Source organism: Staurois parvus, unplaced genomic scaffold, assembly GCF_062004578.1.
Source record: "Staurois parvus isolate SC_StPar_1 unplaced genomic scaffold, SC_StPar_1.0 ptg000261l, whole genome shotgun sequence".
Classification (NCBI taxonomy): Eukaryota; Metazoa; Chordata; class Amphibia; order Anura; family Ranidae; genus Staurois; species Staurois parvus.
Window position 1 is genome coordinate 5,748,145 of NW_028318057.1, and position 16,119 is coordinate 5,764,263.

Sequence of the window (16,119 nt, forward strand, 5' to 3'; positions counted from 1 at the left end):
AAAGAGGAAACAGAGGGCCCTGCTCGTTAAAGCTTACAATCTAGGAGGAAGGGTTGAGTATTACAAAAGGTAATAGCTGTGGGGGATAAGCTGATGGAGGAAATAAAAGGCAGATTACTAGTTAGAAGCAGTATAGGCTTCTTTAAAGAGAGAGGTTTTCAGGGATCGTCTAAAGGTGGATAGATTAGGAGATAGCCGGACACATTGGGGTAGGGAGTTCCATAGGATGGGAGAAGCTCGAGAAAAGTCCTGGAGCTGGGCATAAGAGGAGGTAATACAGGAACTAGTGGCGATTTTGCTGAGGACAGAGTTGTGGATGGCTTTGTAAGTTGTTGTTAGTATTTTGAATTTTGTTGGGTGAGTGGAAGCCAGTGGAGGGATTGGCAGAGAGGGGTAGCAGACACTGAGTGGTTGGTAAGATGGATGAGCCTGACAGCAGCATTTATGATGGACTGGAGGGGGGGGGGGGTAGCCTGTGTAAAGGTAAGCCAATGAGGAGGGAGTTGCAGTAGTCGAGGCGAGAGATAACCAGGGAGTGGGTTATGAGCTTTGTGGTACCATTGGTTAAAAAGGGGCGTATTCTGGAGATGTTGTGGAGGTTGAGGCGGCATGATTTGGACAGGGATTGGATGGGCCTGAAAGGATAGTTCAGAGTCCAGGGTTATTCCTAGCACCCTGGCGTGCGGGGATGGTTTGATAGTGGTGCTATTGATCCTGATCGAGAAATCGGGGGAAGAGGCATGTGGGGGAGGAAATATTCAGAGCTCAGTTTTGGATAGATTGAGTTCTAGGAAGTGGTGTGACATCCAGTCTCATATGTCTGTTAAATTGGTGATACGTGAGGAAACTGATGGGGTGAGCTGAGAAGTAGAAATATAGATTTTTCTGTCATCAGCATAGAAATGGTATTGGAAACCATGGGAGGCTATCAGCTGACCCAAAGAAAAAATTTAATTGAGAATAGGAGAGGTCCAAGGACAGAACCTTGGGGGACCCTGACAGTAAGAGGAGTAGGAGTGGAGGAAGTAGAATTGTAAGTGGCACTGAAGGTGAAGATTCGAACCAAAGGGGAGAAGTACAGTCACGGAGTCCAAGTAAATAGAGTTTTTTGAGGAGGAGGGGGTGGTCAACCATGTTAAAGGCAGCGGAGAGGTCCAAGAGTAAGATTACAGAATAGAATATTAGGGAAAATATTCCCTAATATTCTATTCTACTGTTTTGGTGCCGTGGTTGTGGCATGTCAGTGCTGGCTGCTTAATTTGAATATTTTTGCTTTGTGGCGCAGGAGTTAGCTTTATCTATTAAGATTACGGAATAGTCACCTTTATTTAGTGGTTAGTAAGTTGTTTGTGAGTTTTAGGAGAACAGTTTCTGTGGAGTGTTGTGGGCAAAATCCAAACTGAAGGGGATCGAGAAGGTTTTTCTCAATGAGTTGGCAGCTCAGCTGGTTGTAGACTACACGGTCAAGGAGTTTGGAGGCAAAAGGGATTAAGGAGATGGGTCTTGGGTTGCCAAGATTGGGGTCCAGTGAGGCCTATGTATGGGGATGAGTAGCATGTTTTAGAGAGTTGGGGAAGATGTCAGTAGAAAGGGAGAGATTGAAAATATGAGTTAAGGAGTGAAGGATAGAGCCAGAGGGTGACCATAGTATTTGCGAGGGAACGGGACAGGTGGTTAGGTGGGCTTTAGAAAAAAAGTTTACCAACGTCCTCTATAGTAGCTAGGTTAAACAAGGGAAGTATAGATTGCGCAGGTGGACAAGGAGTGTAGGGTGAGGGAGATAGCTGTACAGTGGAGATCTCCTCACGAATTGTATCAATCTTCTTTTTGAAGTGATTAGCGATTTCCTGGGCAGTGAGTGAGTTAGTGGGTGGAGGCGAAAGACAAAGTAGAGAGTTAAAGGTAGAAAAGAGTTGTAGGGGATTGCATGAGAGTGATAAAATAGATCTGTTTGACAGTGTGGAGACAGGAATTTTATTTTTTTAAGGGCAGATTTATATTGCATGAATGTTTTGCTGGGTCTTAGTCTTACGCCTTAAACGCTCAAGAACATGGCTACGTGTTTTGAGTCATCTTGGATTGTCTGTTTGCCAGGGCTGTTGCGGTCGGGGCCTAATTCTGTGTGTAGTGAGTGGGGCCATTGTGTCCAGGGTGGATGACAGTGAACTGTTGTAGACAGAAGTGGCCAGGTTGGGGCAGGACAGGGCTGATATTTTGATATTTGATATTTTTGGATGCCATCAAGACCTTTTGATAGTGTAGAAGGGCCCTATCTTTGGGTTGTTCTACAGAAATGTGGTCTCAGTTCTACTTTGTCAAGGGGTTAAACTATTGTATCCAGCCCCTAAGGCCTCTATAAGGGTCATTGGTTTGCAATCCTTCCCTTCCCATTCCATTTAAGCTTTTTCTCGGCACTAGGCAGGGGTGCCCTTTGTTGCCCTTGCTCTTTGCTATTGAACCCTTGGCCTACCTTATATGTGCAGCTCCGGATGTAACTGGTCTGATCAAAGGCAATGTAGAAGTAAAGCTAGCGTTGTATGCCGATTATGCTTTTATATCTACTCTTCAATCGTCTCTGCCAGCAGCTATTAACTATATAGATTAATTTTCTAGATTCTCTGGGCTGTCTATTAACTGGGAGAAGTCTATGCTTTTGCTATTGGATCCCCTATCTAATGCTTTACCATCAACATTGGCACATCTTAAAATAGTCTCCTCTTTTTAGTATCTGGGCGTGACTATGACAGCCTCTCCCCTAACATATATTTCAGATAATGTCGTGCAACTGTTGTCAAGGTTTCAAATTCAAAGTAAAGTTTGACGTAGACTTTCTCTTTCAGTAATAGGTCGTATAAACTTAATAAAAATGATATGGATGCCTCAACTTCTATATCTTCTACACAATTCTCCAATCTGGATCCCTCTGAAGATCTTTGTTAAGGTCGATGGCTTATTTAGGAATTTAATCTGGAGGAATAAAGTCACCCGTATTAAATTGGAACTTTTACATTACCCAAAGGAGGCTGGGGGTTTAGCAGCACCAAATCTGAGAATTTACTTTCTTACAGCCAACTGCAGCATATTGCATGGTAGGACTCCTCTGTCCTGGTTTGTGCTTCATATCATTTAATTTGTTTTGTGTTCCAGGGATGCCCAGCACTGCATGCCCTGGAACAGTTGGCAAAGCGTTCTGTTTTTTCCAACGTATCTACTTGGATATTACTGTTAAAGGTTTGGGACTCTGTCAAGAAGTTACTGGGGGATTTCTTCCCTCACTAAATATACCCCTATTTGGGGTAATGATAGACTCCTTGAGCTATCTACCCTGCAGGGTTTTCAGAAATGGGAACAAGTAGGAGTTTGTACTCTTTCACAGTTATATTAAATGAGTTCACTTAAATGTTATGAGGAGCTGCTAAGGGTTAGGGCTTTGAACCCTAGATGCTTCCGTCAGTTTTTTGCTGTTGCATCATGCTTTGCAGGTGCAAATCATTCCATCTTTTGTTCGGTTTTCTCCTGTCCCAGTGCTGGATAGAATTCAAGCAATTTCTACTAAAGGCCTTATCTCAGCTACCTACAATTCCCTTTTAGAGGGCTCTTTACAGAAATCCCATCTTCCCTCTAGAGCAAAATGGGAACAGGATATAGGACCCATCCCTAATATTGCTTGGGAAGAGATCCTTTGGGCAATTCCTCTTGTCTCAATTTCCTCTTCACATAGGTTAACCCAGGTTTTTATCCTCTAAACGTCAGATTTTGAGTTAGGATGCATTCTCTTTGGGTGCAGTGGTATTGCTCTGCTCACTAAAAAAAAGGGGGCCAGCTATAGAAGAGTTTTTGACAGTTGTAATGTTCCTTATTTACTTATTGTTTTGAATTGATTTGGGTATCCTCCAGGTTTTTTTTTTCTTTTTGTGATCTTTGTTTTGGTTTGTGAGATGTGTGTTTTTTTCTGTATTTTTGAAGTATTTTTGTCATATTTAAATTTTGTGTATATGTTTATACGTTGGATAAAATAAACAAATCTTCAAAATAAAATGTGAAATAAATAAATCAATAAAATATACATGACACAAATAATGTGCCTGATTCCAACATAAACTATGTGCAAAATAAAATAAAAAAAAAATGAACATAACTTAATCAGCAAAAACTGTCCATAATGACGTCAGCCGTTGCTGACGAAGCGCGTGGGAAGGGCTTTCCATGATACATCACTTCTGGTTGGTAGAATGCAGGTGGAGCGCAAACCAGCATTCCTGGTTACCATAGAGAGTTTACATGCCTGAATGAAAAGTACCTATGTAAGTTCAATTTTAAAGCGTTTTTTATTACATGGATTTTACTACACTATGATAGGTTCCTCTATCTCTTTCCCTCTGAGGAAGATTTTACAGAGTCTCTTAAAGATACTAGAGCACTGCCATTACATGCTGTGATTCAATTGTTCAAGTGTATGGCAGATTAACGGGAGAGTAAAGAACTCATCTGGGATAATATAAATGTGATTGACCTTTTTTTTTTAGAAAAGAGGTCATATACACTATATTGCCAAAAGTATTCGGACACCTGCCTTTACACACACATGAACTTTAATGGCATCCTAGTCTTAGTCTATAGGGTTCAATATTGATTGGCCCACCCTTTGCAGCTATAACAGCTTCAACGAAGCTGTCCACAAGGTTTAGGAGTGTGTCTATATGAATGTTCTACCATTCCAGAAGCGCATTTGTGAGGTCAGGAACTGATGTCGGACGAGAAGGCCTCCGCTCTAATTCATCCCAAAGGTGTTCTATCGGGTTGAGGTCAGGACTCTGTGCAGGCCAGTAAGTTCCTCCACCCTAAACTCACTCATCCATGTCTTTATGGACCTTGCTTTGTGCACTAGTGCACAGTCATTGTGGAACATGAAGGGGCCATCCCCAAGCTGTTCCCACAAAGTTCGGCGCATGAAATTGTCCAAAATGTCTTGATATGCTGATACCTTAAATAGATACTAAAGGCTTACTTTTTTTTCTAAAAATAACAAACATGTCTATAAGTACCTGCTGTGTGCAATGGTTTTGCACAGAGCAGCCTGGGTTCTCCTCTTCTTGGGTCCCCCACAGGCTCTCCTGGTTCCTCCCTCCTGTTGGGTCCCCCCACAACAAGCAGCATGCTATGGGGGCACCTGCTACTCCGTGTGTTCATTCACACACGAATCCATGGCTTGGCCCCACCCCCTCTTTTCATTGGCTCACTGGCTGTGATTGGCAGGAGCCAATGACTCCCACTGCTGTCTCAGCCAGTGAGGAGAGGGAGTCCTGGGATATCTGAGACTCCAGTGCACTTCGCTGGATCGAGAGGGGGCTTTTGTGAGTATTAAGGGGGCTGGGGGGAATGCTGCATAGATGTTTTTTACATTCACGCATAGAGTACATGAAGGTGAAAAAACCTTGAGCCTTTACAACCACTTTGAGTTCCCTTCACTGGATTTAAGGGGCCAAGCCCAACCCCTGAAAATTAACCCCACACCATTATCCCTCCACCAAACTACACTTGGCACAATGCAGTCAGGCAAGTAACATTCTCTTGGCAACCAACAAACCCAGACAAGCCCATCTGATTTCCAGACAGAGAAGCGTGATTCGTTACTTCAGAGAACACGTCTCCACTGCTCTAGAGTCCAGTGGCGGCACGCTTTACACCACTTTGCATTGCACTTGGTGATGTAAGGCTTGGAGGCAGCTGCTCGGCCATAGAAACCTTTCCATGAAGCTCTCTATGCACTGTTGGGCTAATCTGAAGGCCACATGAAGTTTGGAGGTCTTTACCTATTGACTCTTCAAACAGTTGTCGTCTTCTGAGCACTGTGCACTTTACAATGCGCTGACCCTACTCTATCATTTTACATGGCCTACCACTTGGTGGCTCAGTTGCTGTTGTTCCCAGTTGCTTCCACTGTGTTACAACACCACTTAGGCTACGTTCATACTAGCGTTGTGTGCAGGAGGCAGAGAGACGTTTGGGAAGCGTTTTTACCGCTTCCCAAACGCCTCTGCCAATTCTGCACATTGTGCTGTTCTAACGGGAGCGTTTGTGTCGCGGCAAAACGGACGCCTCTGGTCGAGTCAGGAGGCTTTGAAGCCTCCTATTTTCGTCTATGGTGCCGCTCCGCAAACGAGCGTTTGCAGTGCGGTTGCGGGGCGTTTGCGGAGCGGTAACACCACTCAAACTGCATTATAGCCATTTTGTGGGGCAATAACGCTCAGCAAACGCCTAGCAACCGCCGCTAAACCGCGCATGTGGCGATTGCGGAGCGTTAAACGCTCCGCAAACGCCGGACCAACGCTTGCCAAACGCTATAGGGGCGTTTGGCAAGCGTTGGTAAAACAGCCAAGTGTGAACGAGCTCTAACAGTTGACCGTGGAATATTTAGTAGCAAGGAAATTTCACAGATGGACTTTTTGCAAAGGTGGCAGCCTAGCACGGTACCACGCTTGAATTCACTGAGCTCTTGAGAGCGACCCATTCTTTCACAAATGTTTGTAGAAGTAGTCTGCATGCCTAGGTGCTTGATTTTGTACAGCTGTGGCCATGGATGTGATTGGAACATCTGAATCCAATGGTTTGGAGGGGTAGCACACTATATTGCCAAAAGTATTGGATCTCTGGTGAGTGCAGTGTGTTCTTTTTTGGGAAGGAAGAGCACTTATTTCCTGTGTGTCTTTTGTTTTGCACAGACTTGATACAGATATTGGGCACGGAGCACTTTGAAGTGGAATATTGATAATCGACATTTTTTGCTGATTAAGTTATGTTCATATATTCTTTATCACTGAGTTTTACACATAGTCTATGTTGGAATCTGGCACTTTATTTGTGTCATATTTTTATCACATGTAAATGTATGTATTATTTATCGATTTTATTTGCTTTTTGCACAGTCATGTTGGAGTACTGCACTTAAACAAAAAAAAAAGTGTCTGTGTATGTATGTATGTATGTGTATATATATATATTATATTTAAATTGATGTGTGTTTGAAGAGCACAGTCCACCTGGTTTATGGTTCATTTAGGGGTATACTTTTAAAGGGGAGCATGAGTGTTCATGATTTTGGAGAACCACTATATTCAGTACTTCATTGCATTTTATGTGGACTGATTTTGCACATAGACACACTTTATAAGTGGAATTAGCACATTTTGAATGTATTTACTGTTTAAAAGCATAATTTCTAATGGAAGGGGAGGTGTTTTATAGTACACATGTTTTTTGACGCAGAGTAAGTAAACTTGCACACACAAATTTACACAGTGTTTAAACGGCATGTAATCAAGAGGAGGGTGGTGTATTGTAAATGCAGGAAAAACTAGCTTCATTTTTCTGTCTTTCATACAAACACAAAACTTTTGTTTTGCACAAACCTGACATTTGTTTAACGTTTTATTGTTACATCACATGTATGGGGAAATGATGCTTACCCCACTGCATTGAACACACCCCCTAAAGCATCTGTCGTCTTTGTTTTAGTCAAGCATTTCAGGGTGGTACCCAGTACCACTGAAGAAAACCTTGTAGGCTGTTTTTTAGGTTACTTGGATTGAAGGGGTACATTTTAACCCAGTCCTTCAGTTCCAAAGGGTCATTCAGATTCATTCCAATTTCTGAAGAGATTAAATAGGCCCACACACATTTAGCATAGAGTTCATGAGCAATATAAATCCAGAGGAACCCACGGGAATGCAAACATAACTGTTCAAAGGGACGGGACACAATTTTGCGGTTGATGGCATAAATATTGCATTCAGCGCTTTGTTTTGTGCTTGCATAGTTGCCCAGGTGGGGAATGTATATGAGGTCAGAAAAGGATTCATGTGAGTGAAGGCGCGGATAGTTCACTAGACAAAAGACCTGTTCCATACCCTGGGTAAACAGCAGGTTATTAAGGACTGTACTTTTTTGCATGTATTTTTATATATATATATAAGTACTTTCTACAAAGCCTGTCTGTTGCTAAGGTATGTTGGGGTGCCATGCAGCATGAATCGCACCAATGTGAGATGGTATGAATGGGACCTTATTTGCTATTCTAGCATCTCTACTAGGGTATCAGCTGTCTTAGCTCTCAGCGCATGCTAACATAACAAAACTGTACTTTGCACCTCTGAGTGAACCCTCTAAGCCTCTTCACACTATTGCATAGCGGTAATGTGTGCTACATGTGCTTGAGTGATGTGCTGCCATTCATTCTGAATGGCATCCCAGTGCACCTTGTCCACTGCCAGAAATGGTACATGCAAATTTTTTTTTGTTCTCTGTGCGATGTGAATGGGCTCTTAAACTCTTAACTGAAATTTTGGTTATGAACATGCATTTCCTACGCTCCCTCACCCACATCTTCAATCTCTCCCTCTCCTCAGACACTTTCCCCTCCCCTCTGAAACATGCACACATCACCCCCATACTTAAAAAGCCCTCCCTGGACCCCAATGACCCGAACAACCTCAGACCCATCTCCCGGCTCCCATTTACATCTAAACTCCCCGAGCGCCTCGTCTACACCCGCCTATGCTCTCACCTCAACGACAACCACCTCCTCGATCCCCTACAATCTGGCTTCCGTCCCCTACACTCCACCGAAACCGCCTTACTCAAACTCTCCAACGACCTTCTAACCGCCAAAGCTAATGGCCACTATTCAGTGCTCCTACTCCTTGACCTCTCTGCGGCCTTCGACACAGTCGACCACCACCTCCTCCTCAAAAAACTACACTCCCTCAGCCTCATAGATTCTGCTCTCTCCTGGCTCTCATCCTACCTGTCACATGGCTCTTTCAGCGTTACCTATAATGCTACCACCTCCCCCTCACTCCCCCTCTCTGTTGGGGTCCCTCAAGGCTCTGTCCTTGGGCCCCTTCTCTTCTCCATCTACACCTCCTCCCTTGGCCAACTCATACACTCTCACGGCTTCAACTACCACCTCTATGCCGACGACACACAAATCTATCTCTCAACCCCCCACCTCACCCCCTTGGTCTCTGCCCAAATCACACACCTACTGAGCGACATATCAGATTGGATGTCGCTCCACTTCCTTAAACTGAACCTCTCCAAAACCGAGTTTCTTGTCTTCCCCCAGCCCGGACCCCACCCCCCATTGACTTCTCCATCACATCCAACAACGCCAATATCAAACCCGCCCTGCAGGCCAGAGTACTTTGGTGTCATTCTGGACTCCAACCTATCCTTCCAGCCCCAAGTCCAATCTTTAACAAACTCGTGCAGACTCAACTTCCGCAACATCGCCAAAATACGCACGTTCCTAACCCCAGAAACCACTAAACAGCTCATCCACTCCCTCATCATATCACGACTCGACTACTGCAACTCCCTCCTCACTGGCCTGCCTCGCCGCTGGCTATCCCCGCTTCAGTCGATCCTGAATACGGCTGCCAGACTCATTCACCTTTCCAACCGCTCCGTTTCCGCCTCCCCCCTCTGCCAATCCCTCCACTGGCTTCCGATTGCGCAACGGATCAAATTCAAAAGCCTAACTCTGACGTACAAAGCCGTCCACCACACTGCCCCGAACTACATCACTAATGTCCTAATATCCTAATGACCTAATATCCAAGTACCGCCCAGCACACACACTCCGCTCCTCACAAGACCTCCTTCTCTCTAGTTCCCTGGTCTCCTCCTCCCATGCCCGCCTCCAGGACTTCTCCAGGGTGTCACCTATCCTCTGGAATTCCCTGCCCCAACCCATCAGATTATCACCTACTCTCCTCTCCTTTAGGCGCACCCTGAAAACCCATCTCTGCAGGGAAGCCTACCCCACCCCCTGCTAACTTGACCGACCTCCACTCTTCCTACCACTCCATCCCCCGCAGCTATCTCCTCCTGTGCCACCATCCCCTCTCTCCTAGATTGTAAGCTTGAAAGAGCAGGGCCCTCAATCCCCTCATGTTTTGCATTGTATTGGTATTGTTCTGTCACATGTTCTGTCCCCCTTTGTAATGTACAGCGCTGAGCGAACTATTGGCGCTTTATAAATACTGTATAATAATAATAATAATAATAATTTAACTATGAGTTAAGTACAATTTAATTGTTAACTGGATAATTGGTTGGCAAAGGTGGGTACTAAAATCAATTAAACATTAGTATTTTTTAATTTTCCACAGAGTTAATGCATTTGGAAGGGGATATTGCTAACTCCCAGCCTCAGGTAAATGTTTTGCATTGCTTTCCCTCCCACTGTTTTTGTGCCTTATCTTCCTGTTGAAAACTGTTCTAAGTGCTGTAATTTGTAACACCTTGAACTCTAGGTCAGAGCACGTCACCCTGCACTCGCACACGACCCATCTTATCCTGCAAATCGCCGTGGTTCCTCTGATTTGTCCAGTGGTCATTCTGAAGGGGAATCACATGCATCTGAGAGGCCAAACAGTAAGAAATTGCCATCAAACATGTCTGCAGAATGTTGTTCTGTTTAGCCTCCCCCTCGAAATGTCAGAGTGCAGATATACACAATAGTACTTAGTGTTCAGCAGCTCACACCAGTTGTGCTGCAGTCTGTGTTACAGAATGATTGGAATGCCAGCTTTAGACACTTCACAGTATCTCTTAGCTTAGTCTCAGTCACTTCTTGGATTTTTTGTGTTGTGCTTTGGTTGTTTTTAGGCTTTGTGTTTTGATTTGTCACTTGCTTCCTCCCTCCTACCGTGAAAGTTTTATTTTGTCTCTTCACTTTTTTTCCAGGTGGGCAGCGGAGGAGTAGTTCAGGGGGTTGGAGTTTGACGTCTGCTGACAGCTCTGACTCCCATCTGCTTCAGCATTTCTCTGGGCTCCTTCATGGTTCTTCTCCAGTGTGTGAAGTCCGAGATCCGCCTGTACCCTGTGATCCCTCCAGCACGGACAGCTGTAGAAACGGTGCTGCCTCTCGCATGGAGTTGCCACTTCGTCGTAGTCTGTCCAAGTCTGATTCGGACCTGTTAACATGTTCCCCCCCAGCAGTTGGTGAGGGAGAAGACTGGAACCGCAGCGAGTCTCTCACCAACTGTGCAGCTGGGGGCAGCAAGAAAAGACTAGAGAAGTCCCCTTCCTTCACTTCAGAGTGGGATGAGGTCAGTCAGAGAAATGGGGAGCCACTTGAATGACATGTGAGTGGATAGTAAAGGCAAGACAGTTTTGTAAGGTCAAGGACCTACAAAGCTGTCATTTTGTAAATCTTAGTGGGTAAATAGCAGTAATGAGAAAAAATGGGGTTTCTGATTTGTGTTAGAAAAAAAAGGTAAGTGCAGGCTGAAATTAGTAAATTAGAATGATTCCTTAAGGTCTTCAGGTTTATTTGATGAGAGAACAAAAATGATTTATATTACTAGTTCTAACAATGCTGCTTTTCCAGCAGAGGCTCCAGTTGGCCCCAGAATCTTCCCCCAAGCACTACGTAAGACAGACAGCTGGGGGCAGTTGTTAGAGGGGCCGGGTGCTGGTAGCAAGGTTGTCTGCTTATGTTGAGTGTTGCTTTTTCTTGTTAGTTTGTTGTATGTTGCTGCCTGCTGTGATGTGGTCTGGTGGAGGAAATCATCTTCTTATGTCTGTGTCAAGATAAACTGCTTGGCTGTAAAGTTTTGGCTGTAATATTTCTGCGGTATTAATGGGATATCTTCCAATGCTTAGTCATGATGTAATATTTGTCCTGTTTTCGTGCTTGCTTAAAATACCCCAAAAGGAGAAGCATTTTTAAGATTCTTATATTTGCATTTCAGACATATCCTAATGTAAATTGATCTTTCAATTGATTGATTAAAAAGTGTAAGAGTTTAGCTAATTTAATAAAATGGTAAAATAAAGGTGGATATGCAGTAACTTATAGCTGGTCAGCAAACCTGTTACAACAGGTATGCTAATATAAGATGACTTCTGGTTGGCCACTATGCACTTACCGCATACTGCTAGATCAATTTACTTTATTATGTAAACCCTACTGTATGAAATTTTTGGTTCATTTCCTTTTAAGGTAAATGTAAGCAGGCATTAAACAGTAGACTATATATTTGCTGCTCTTTCAACACACTGTTATGAATTTGCTATATTCCTTTTTTCCCCTCTGTATTTTGGATTTTCCTTTTCCACAGATCGATAAGATAATGAGTTCTATTGGTCAGGGTATAGAATTTTCCCAAGAGCAACAGGTCATAGCAGGTAACAAACTATAACAACATTAGTGCATGTACAGAGTGTTTGTTGTGATTCATAAGTTAGTGTAGTAATGCTCTTCATTTGTTAATGCTCTTAGGATCCCGTGTTCCAGGTCAGAGTGTAGCTGAGTGGTTAGAATCCCTTGGCCTCCCGCAACATGAGAGCAAGTTTGTGCTGAATGGATTCGATGATGTGCGCTTCCTGGTAAGTACATAGTCTGAGAAGGTAGGGTATGTCTGCAAATGTTACAGTGAAGGAAATAAGTATTTGATCCCCTGCTGATTTTGAATGTTTGCCCACTCACAAAGAAATGATCAGTCTAAAAATCGAATGGTAGGTGTATTGTAACATGGAGACACAGAATAGCAACAAAAATTCAAAACAAATGCATGTCTAACAAATTATGCACTGATTTGCATGTTCATGAGGGAAATAAGTATTTGATCCCCTTCACAAAACATGACAGTCTTTGTTGGAAATCTCTTGTTGGCAATCATAGAGGTCAGACGTTTCCTGTAGTTCTGCACACATCTCAGGAGGAATTTTGGCCCACTCCTCTTGGCAGATCCTCTTCAAGTCATTAAGGCTTTGTGGCTGACGTTTGGCAACTCGAACTTTCAGCTCCCTCCACAGATTTTTATTCGAATTAAGGTCTGGAGACTGGCTAGGCCACTCCAGGACCTTAATGTGCTTCTTCTTGAGCCACGCCTTTGTTGCCTTGGCCATGTGTTTTGGGTCATTGTCATGCTGGAACACCCATCGATGACCCATTTTCAATGCCCTGGCTGAGGGAAGAAGGTTATTACCCAAGATTTGATGGTACATTGCCCGGTCCATTGTCCCTTTGATGCGGTGAAGTTGTCCTGTCCCCTTAGGAGAAAAACACCCCCAAAGCAGAATGTTTCCACCACCATGTTTGACAGTTGGGATGGTGTTCTTGGGGTTATAGGCAGCATTCCTCCTCCTTCAAAAACTGCGAGTTGAGTTGATGCCAAAAATCTTGCTTTTGGTCTCATCTGACCACAACACTTTCAACCAGTCCTCCTCTGCATCATTCAGATGTTTAGTGGCAAACTTCAGACGGGCCTGGACATATGCTTTCTTGTGCAGAGGAACCTTGCGGGCACTGCAGGATTTCAATCCTTGTCGGTGTAGTGTGTTACCAATTGTGTTCTTGGTGACTGTGGTCCCAGCTACCTGGAGATCATTGACAAGATCCTCACATGTAGTTCTGGGATGATTCCTCACTGTTCTCATGATCATTGACACTCCACGAGGTGAGATCTTGCATGGTGCACCAGCCCTAGGGAGAATGACAGTTATTTTGTGTTTCTTCCATTTGCGAATGATTGCACCAACTGTTGTCACCTTCTCACCAAGCTGCTTGGCGATAGTTTGGTAGCCCAGTCCAGCCTTGTGTAGGTCTACAATTTTGTCCCTGACATCCTTGGACAGCTCTTTGGTCTTTGCCATGGTGGAGAGTTTGGAATCTGATTGCTCCTGTGGACAGGTGTCTTTTATACAGGTAACAAAATGTGATTATCAGCACTCCCTTTAAGAGACTGCTTCTAATCTCATCTTGTTACCTGCATGAAAGACACCTGGTAGCCAGAAATCCTGCTGAATGATAGGGGATCAAATACCGATTTCCCTCATGAACATGCAAATCGGTGCATAATTTGTTAGACAGAATAGCAACAAAAAATTCAAAACAAATGCATGTCTCTCAGTATTACAATACACCTACCATTAGATTTTTAAACTGATAATTTCTTTGTGAGTAGGCAAACATTCAAAATCAGCAGGGGATCAAATACTTATTTCCTTTACTGTATATTTGTTCCAAAATTACCTCCTGGAATTCACAGTAATGCGACACAACAGCAGTGCCTAAATTTAGGCCATTGGACTTGGTTAGTGCTTCACAACAAGGGTCATTGCTCATGCCTGTAACATAAGAGCAGTGTCTTTGAACACATTTCCCATAAATATTTTTCACGTAGATTTGAATGGGTGCTGTGATTTTTCTTTTCAACAAGGTTTTCTCTTTCAACAGCAAAAACAAAAAAAGGTGCTTTCACAGCTTGCAGGCTATTTGTATGAATTAGCCCATTCCTAAAGTGGACAGTTTTTTGGCCATGCCCACACTTGATATGGCTACACTGCCCAGGAAGTCCTCTGCAGGAGAATTTTGGACCAAACCAGGTGGTCTAGTACAAAATTCTCTTGTATGGAACGCAGTCTACTAGCCTGTAGTAGGCACAGAAATGGACTAATTGTGGGGATAGTCGGGGCCTGTATTTTAACACCAGCTCCAGCCAAAACGAAGTTTTGAATGGGCGATTTTCTGTTTAGATTCAAAATTCCCGAATGTGTTCCCATAGCATAGATTTCTTTTCACACCTGTCACCTGGACAGGAAGTGAGCTGAATTGTTCTTAATGGGGGCACAGGCAGCACTAAAACACTGGCAAAGGTTGTAAATCTTCCTCACTTTACTAGAAAATCTTTCATTGCTGCCTGTTTTTCCGTTGAAGGGTTATTCCCCACTTCCTGACTTGTCTGTCACAAACCTCCTGAAAAGCAAACACAGTAATAAACATTAGCAGAACATCTAGTCCTTCTGTGTCCTTTTTAAAGCTATTAACTCCCCCCCCCCCCCCCCCCCAAAAAAAAAAAATACCATGTTCTGAATGTTTGTGCTGTATTGCATAATGTTAAATTAGATCTGCACCCCTTCACATCCATTTAACTTGACTTGGGCACACCAGTTCTGTGCCGCCTGGAAAATCATTCTAAAATCTTGATAACCATGCTTTAATCCGAACGTAAAACCCATTCAGCCTGGTAGCCACATGTTTTTTCCATATTAGTCGTGTAAGAGAATAAGGCCAGTCAGACTGAAGCACTGTGAACCACTTCATTGTTTGCACTGTTGAGTGTCATTTCAAATTTCCTACCACCACAGGGTTCACATTGGACAGGGTTAACACTGAGGGTAGACATTCTTTGAATGGAGTGGTACTCATGTTCTGTGTTTTCTTTCCTGTCAGCATAATAGGAAGTACTATCTTGTGACTGCTCCTGCTTGCTATCACTTTGTGGAACTCAGGTCTCTGGTCTGCTACCACTGCCCTTCTTTAGTCACCGCCTGGCTGCCCAACCCATTCTCAGCTGCTCTGGGTTTGTTAGTAATGAGATCTTGTCTCCCAGTTTGTGCCTAGTTGCATTACCTCTATGTGTTTGCAACGTATGTGCACAAAGACACACAGGACATTCCCGCTGCTGGTGACCCCAGCCCCTACTCCCCTTGCGTTCTGGCGGTACCTGCTCGATATTCTCTGAAGGAAAGCTGCGCCTGGTACCTCCTTTGTTATTGGGGGTCTTCGTCACAGTCTTCCTCAGCTCTGTTGAGTGTGGCTGAGCCCTTGAACCTGCCTTCAGAAACCTCCACTCAGGACTTTTTGACCACTGTGTTCTTTGCAAACCTTGATCGCAGAGGATCTCCATGCACTTCCATGCCACTCCCTGTAGAGTCTCCCGGGCCCTCCAAAGGCCTTAGATCAGGCTGAATCACTTATTCCTATTGTGTGTAATCTACTTCTGAAGAGACTCTGAGGCACCGCAGTTGTCTGTTTGTGATAGACCTTATTGGTGTAAATGCATTCTACCCTGCATTTGGATGTTCAGCCTGTTGCCTCCAGCCTTTGGTCTTTTAGACCTACAGCTGCAAAGACCTTCCGTTTACACATACTGTTCAACACATTCTACTAAATGGATTGTGAGCACCTTGAGCTGTCTTGGGCCCTGCCTGGGAGTGTGCTGAAGATGTTGCCCATTGAGAGACAATTCGATAAATTGTGGCTTGTTTCCACTGTTGGTTAACCAGTGTACCACCTAAACAGTGCACCACCAGTGAGATTGGTGT

The 16,119-nt window shown here is 43.9% G+C and overlaps 1 protein-coding gene across 4 annotated transcripts in view; it reads left to right on the forward strand.

Moving 5' to 3' along the window:
* The window catches only part of ANKS1A (ankyrin repeat and sterile alpha motif domain containing 1A), a 169,401-nt gene that overhangs the window by 73,731 nt on the left and 79,551 nt on the right, over positions 1 to 16,119 (forward strand). For 2 of the 4 annotated variants that reach the window (XM_089681201.1, XM_089681202.1), the window contains exons 12-17: positions 10,173 to 10,216; positions 10,317 to 10,437; positions 10,750 to 11,114; positions 11,396 to 11,437; positions 12,129 to 12,195; positions 12,290 to 12,396. In XM_089681201.1, coding sequence (XP_089537327.1) covers positions 10,173 to 10,216; positions 10,317 to 10,437; positions 10,750 to 11,114; positions 11,396 to 11,437; positions 12,129 to 12,195; positions 12,290 to 12,396 — 746 coding nt within the window. The remainder of the gene's footprint in view (positions 1 to 10,172; positions 10,217 to 10,316; positions 10,438 to 10,749; positions 11,115 to 11,395; positions 11,438 to 12,128; positions 12,196 to 12,289; positions 12,397 to 16,119) is intronic. The other 2 variants (XM_089681203.1, XM_089681205.1) reach the window with 1 other exon arrangement.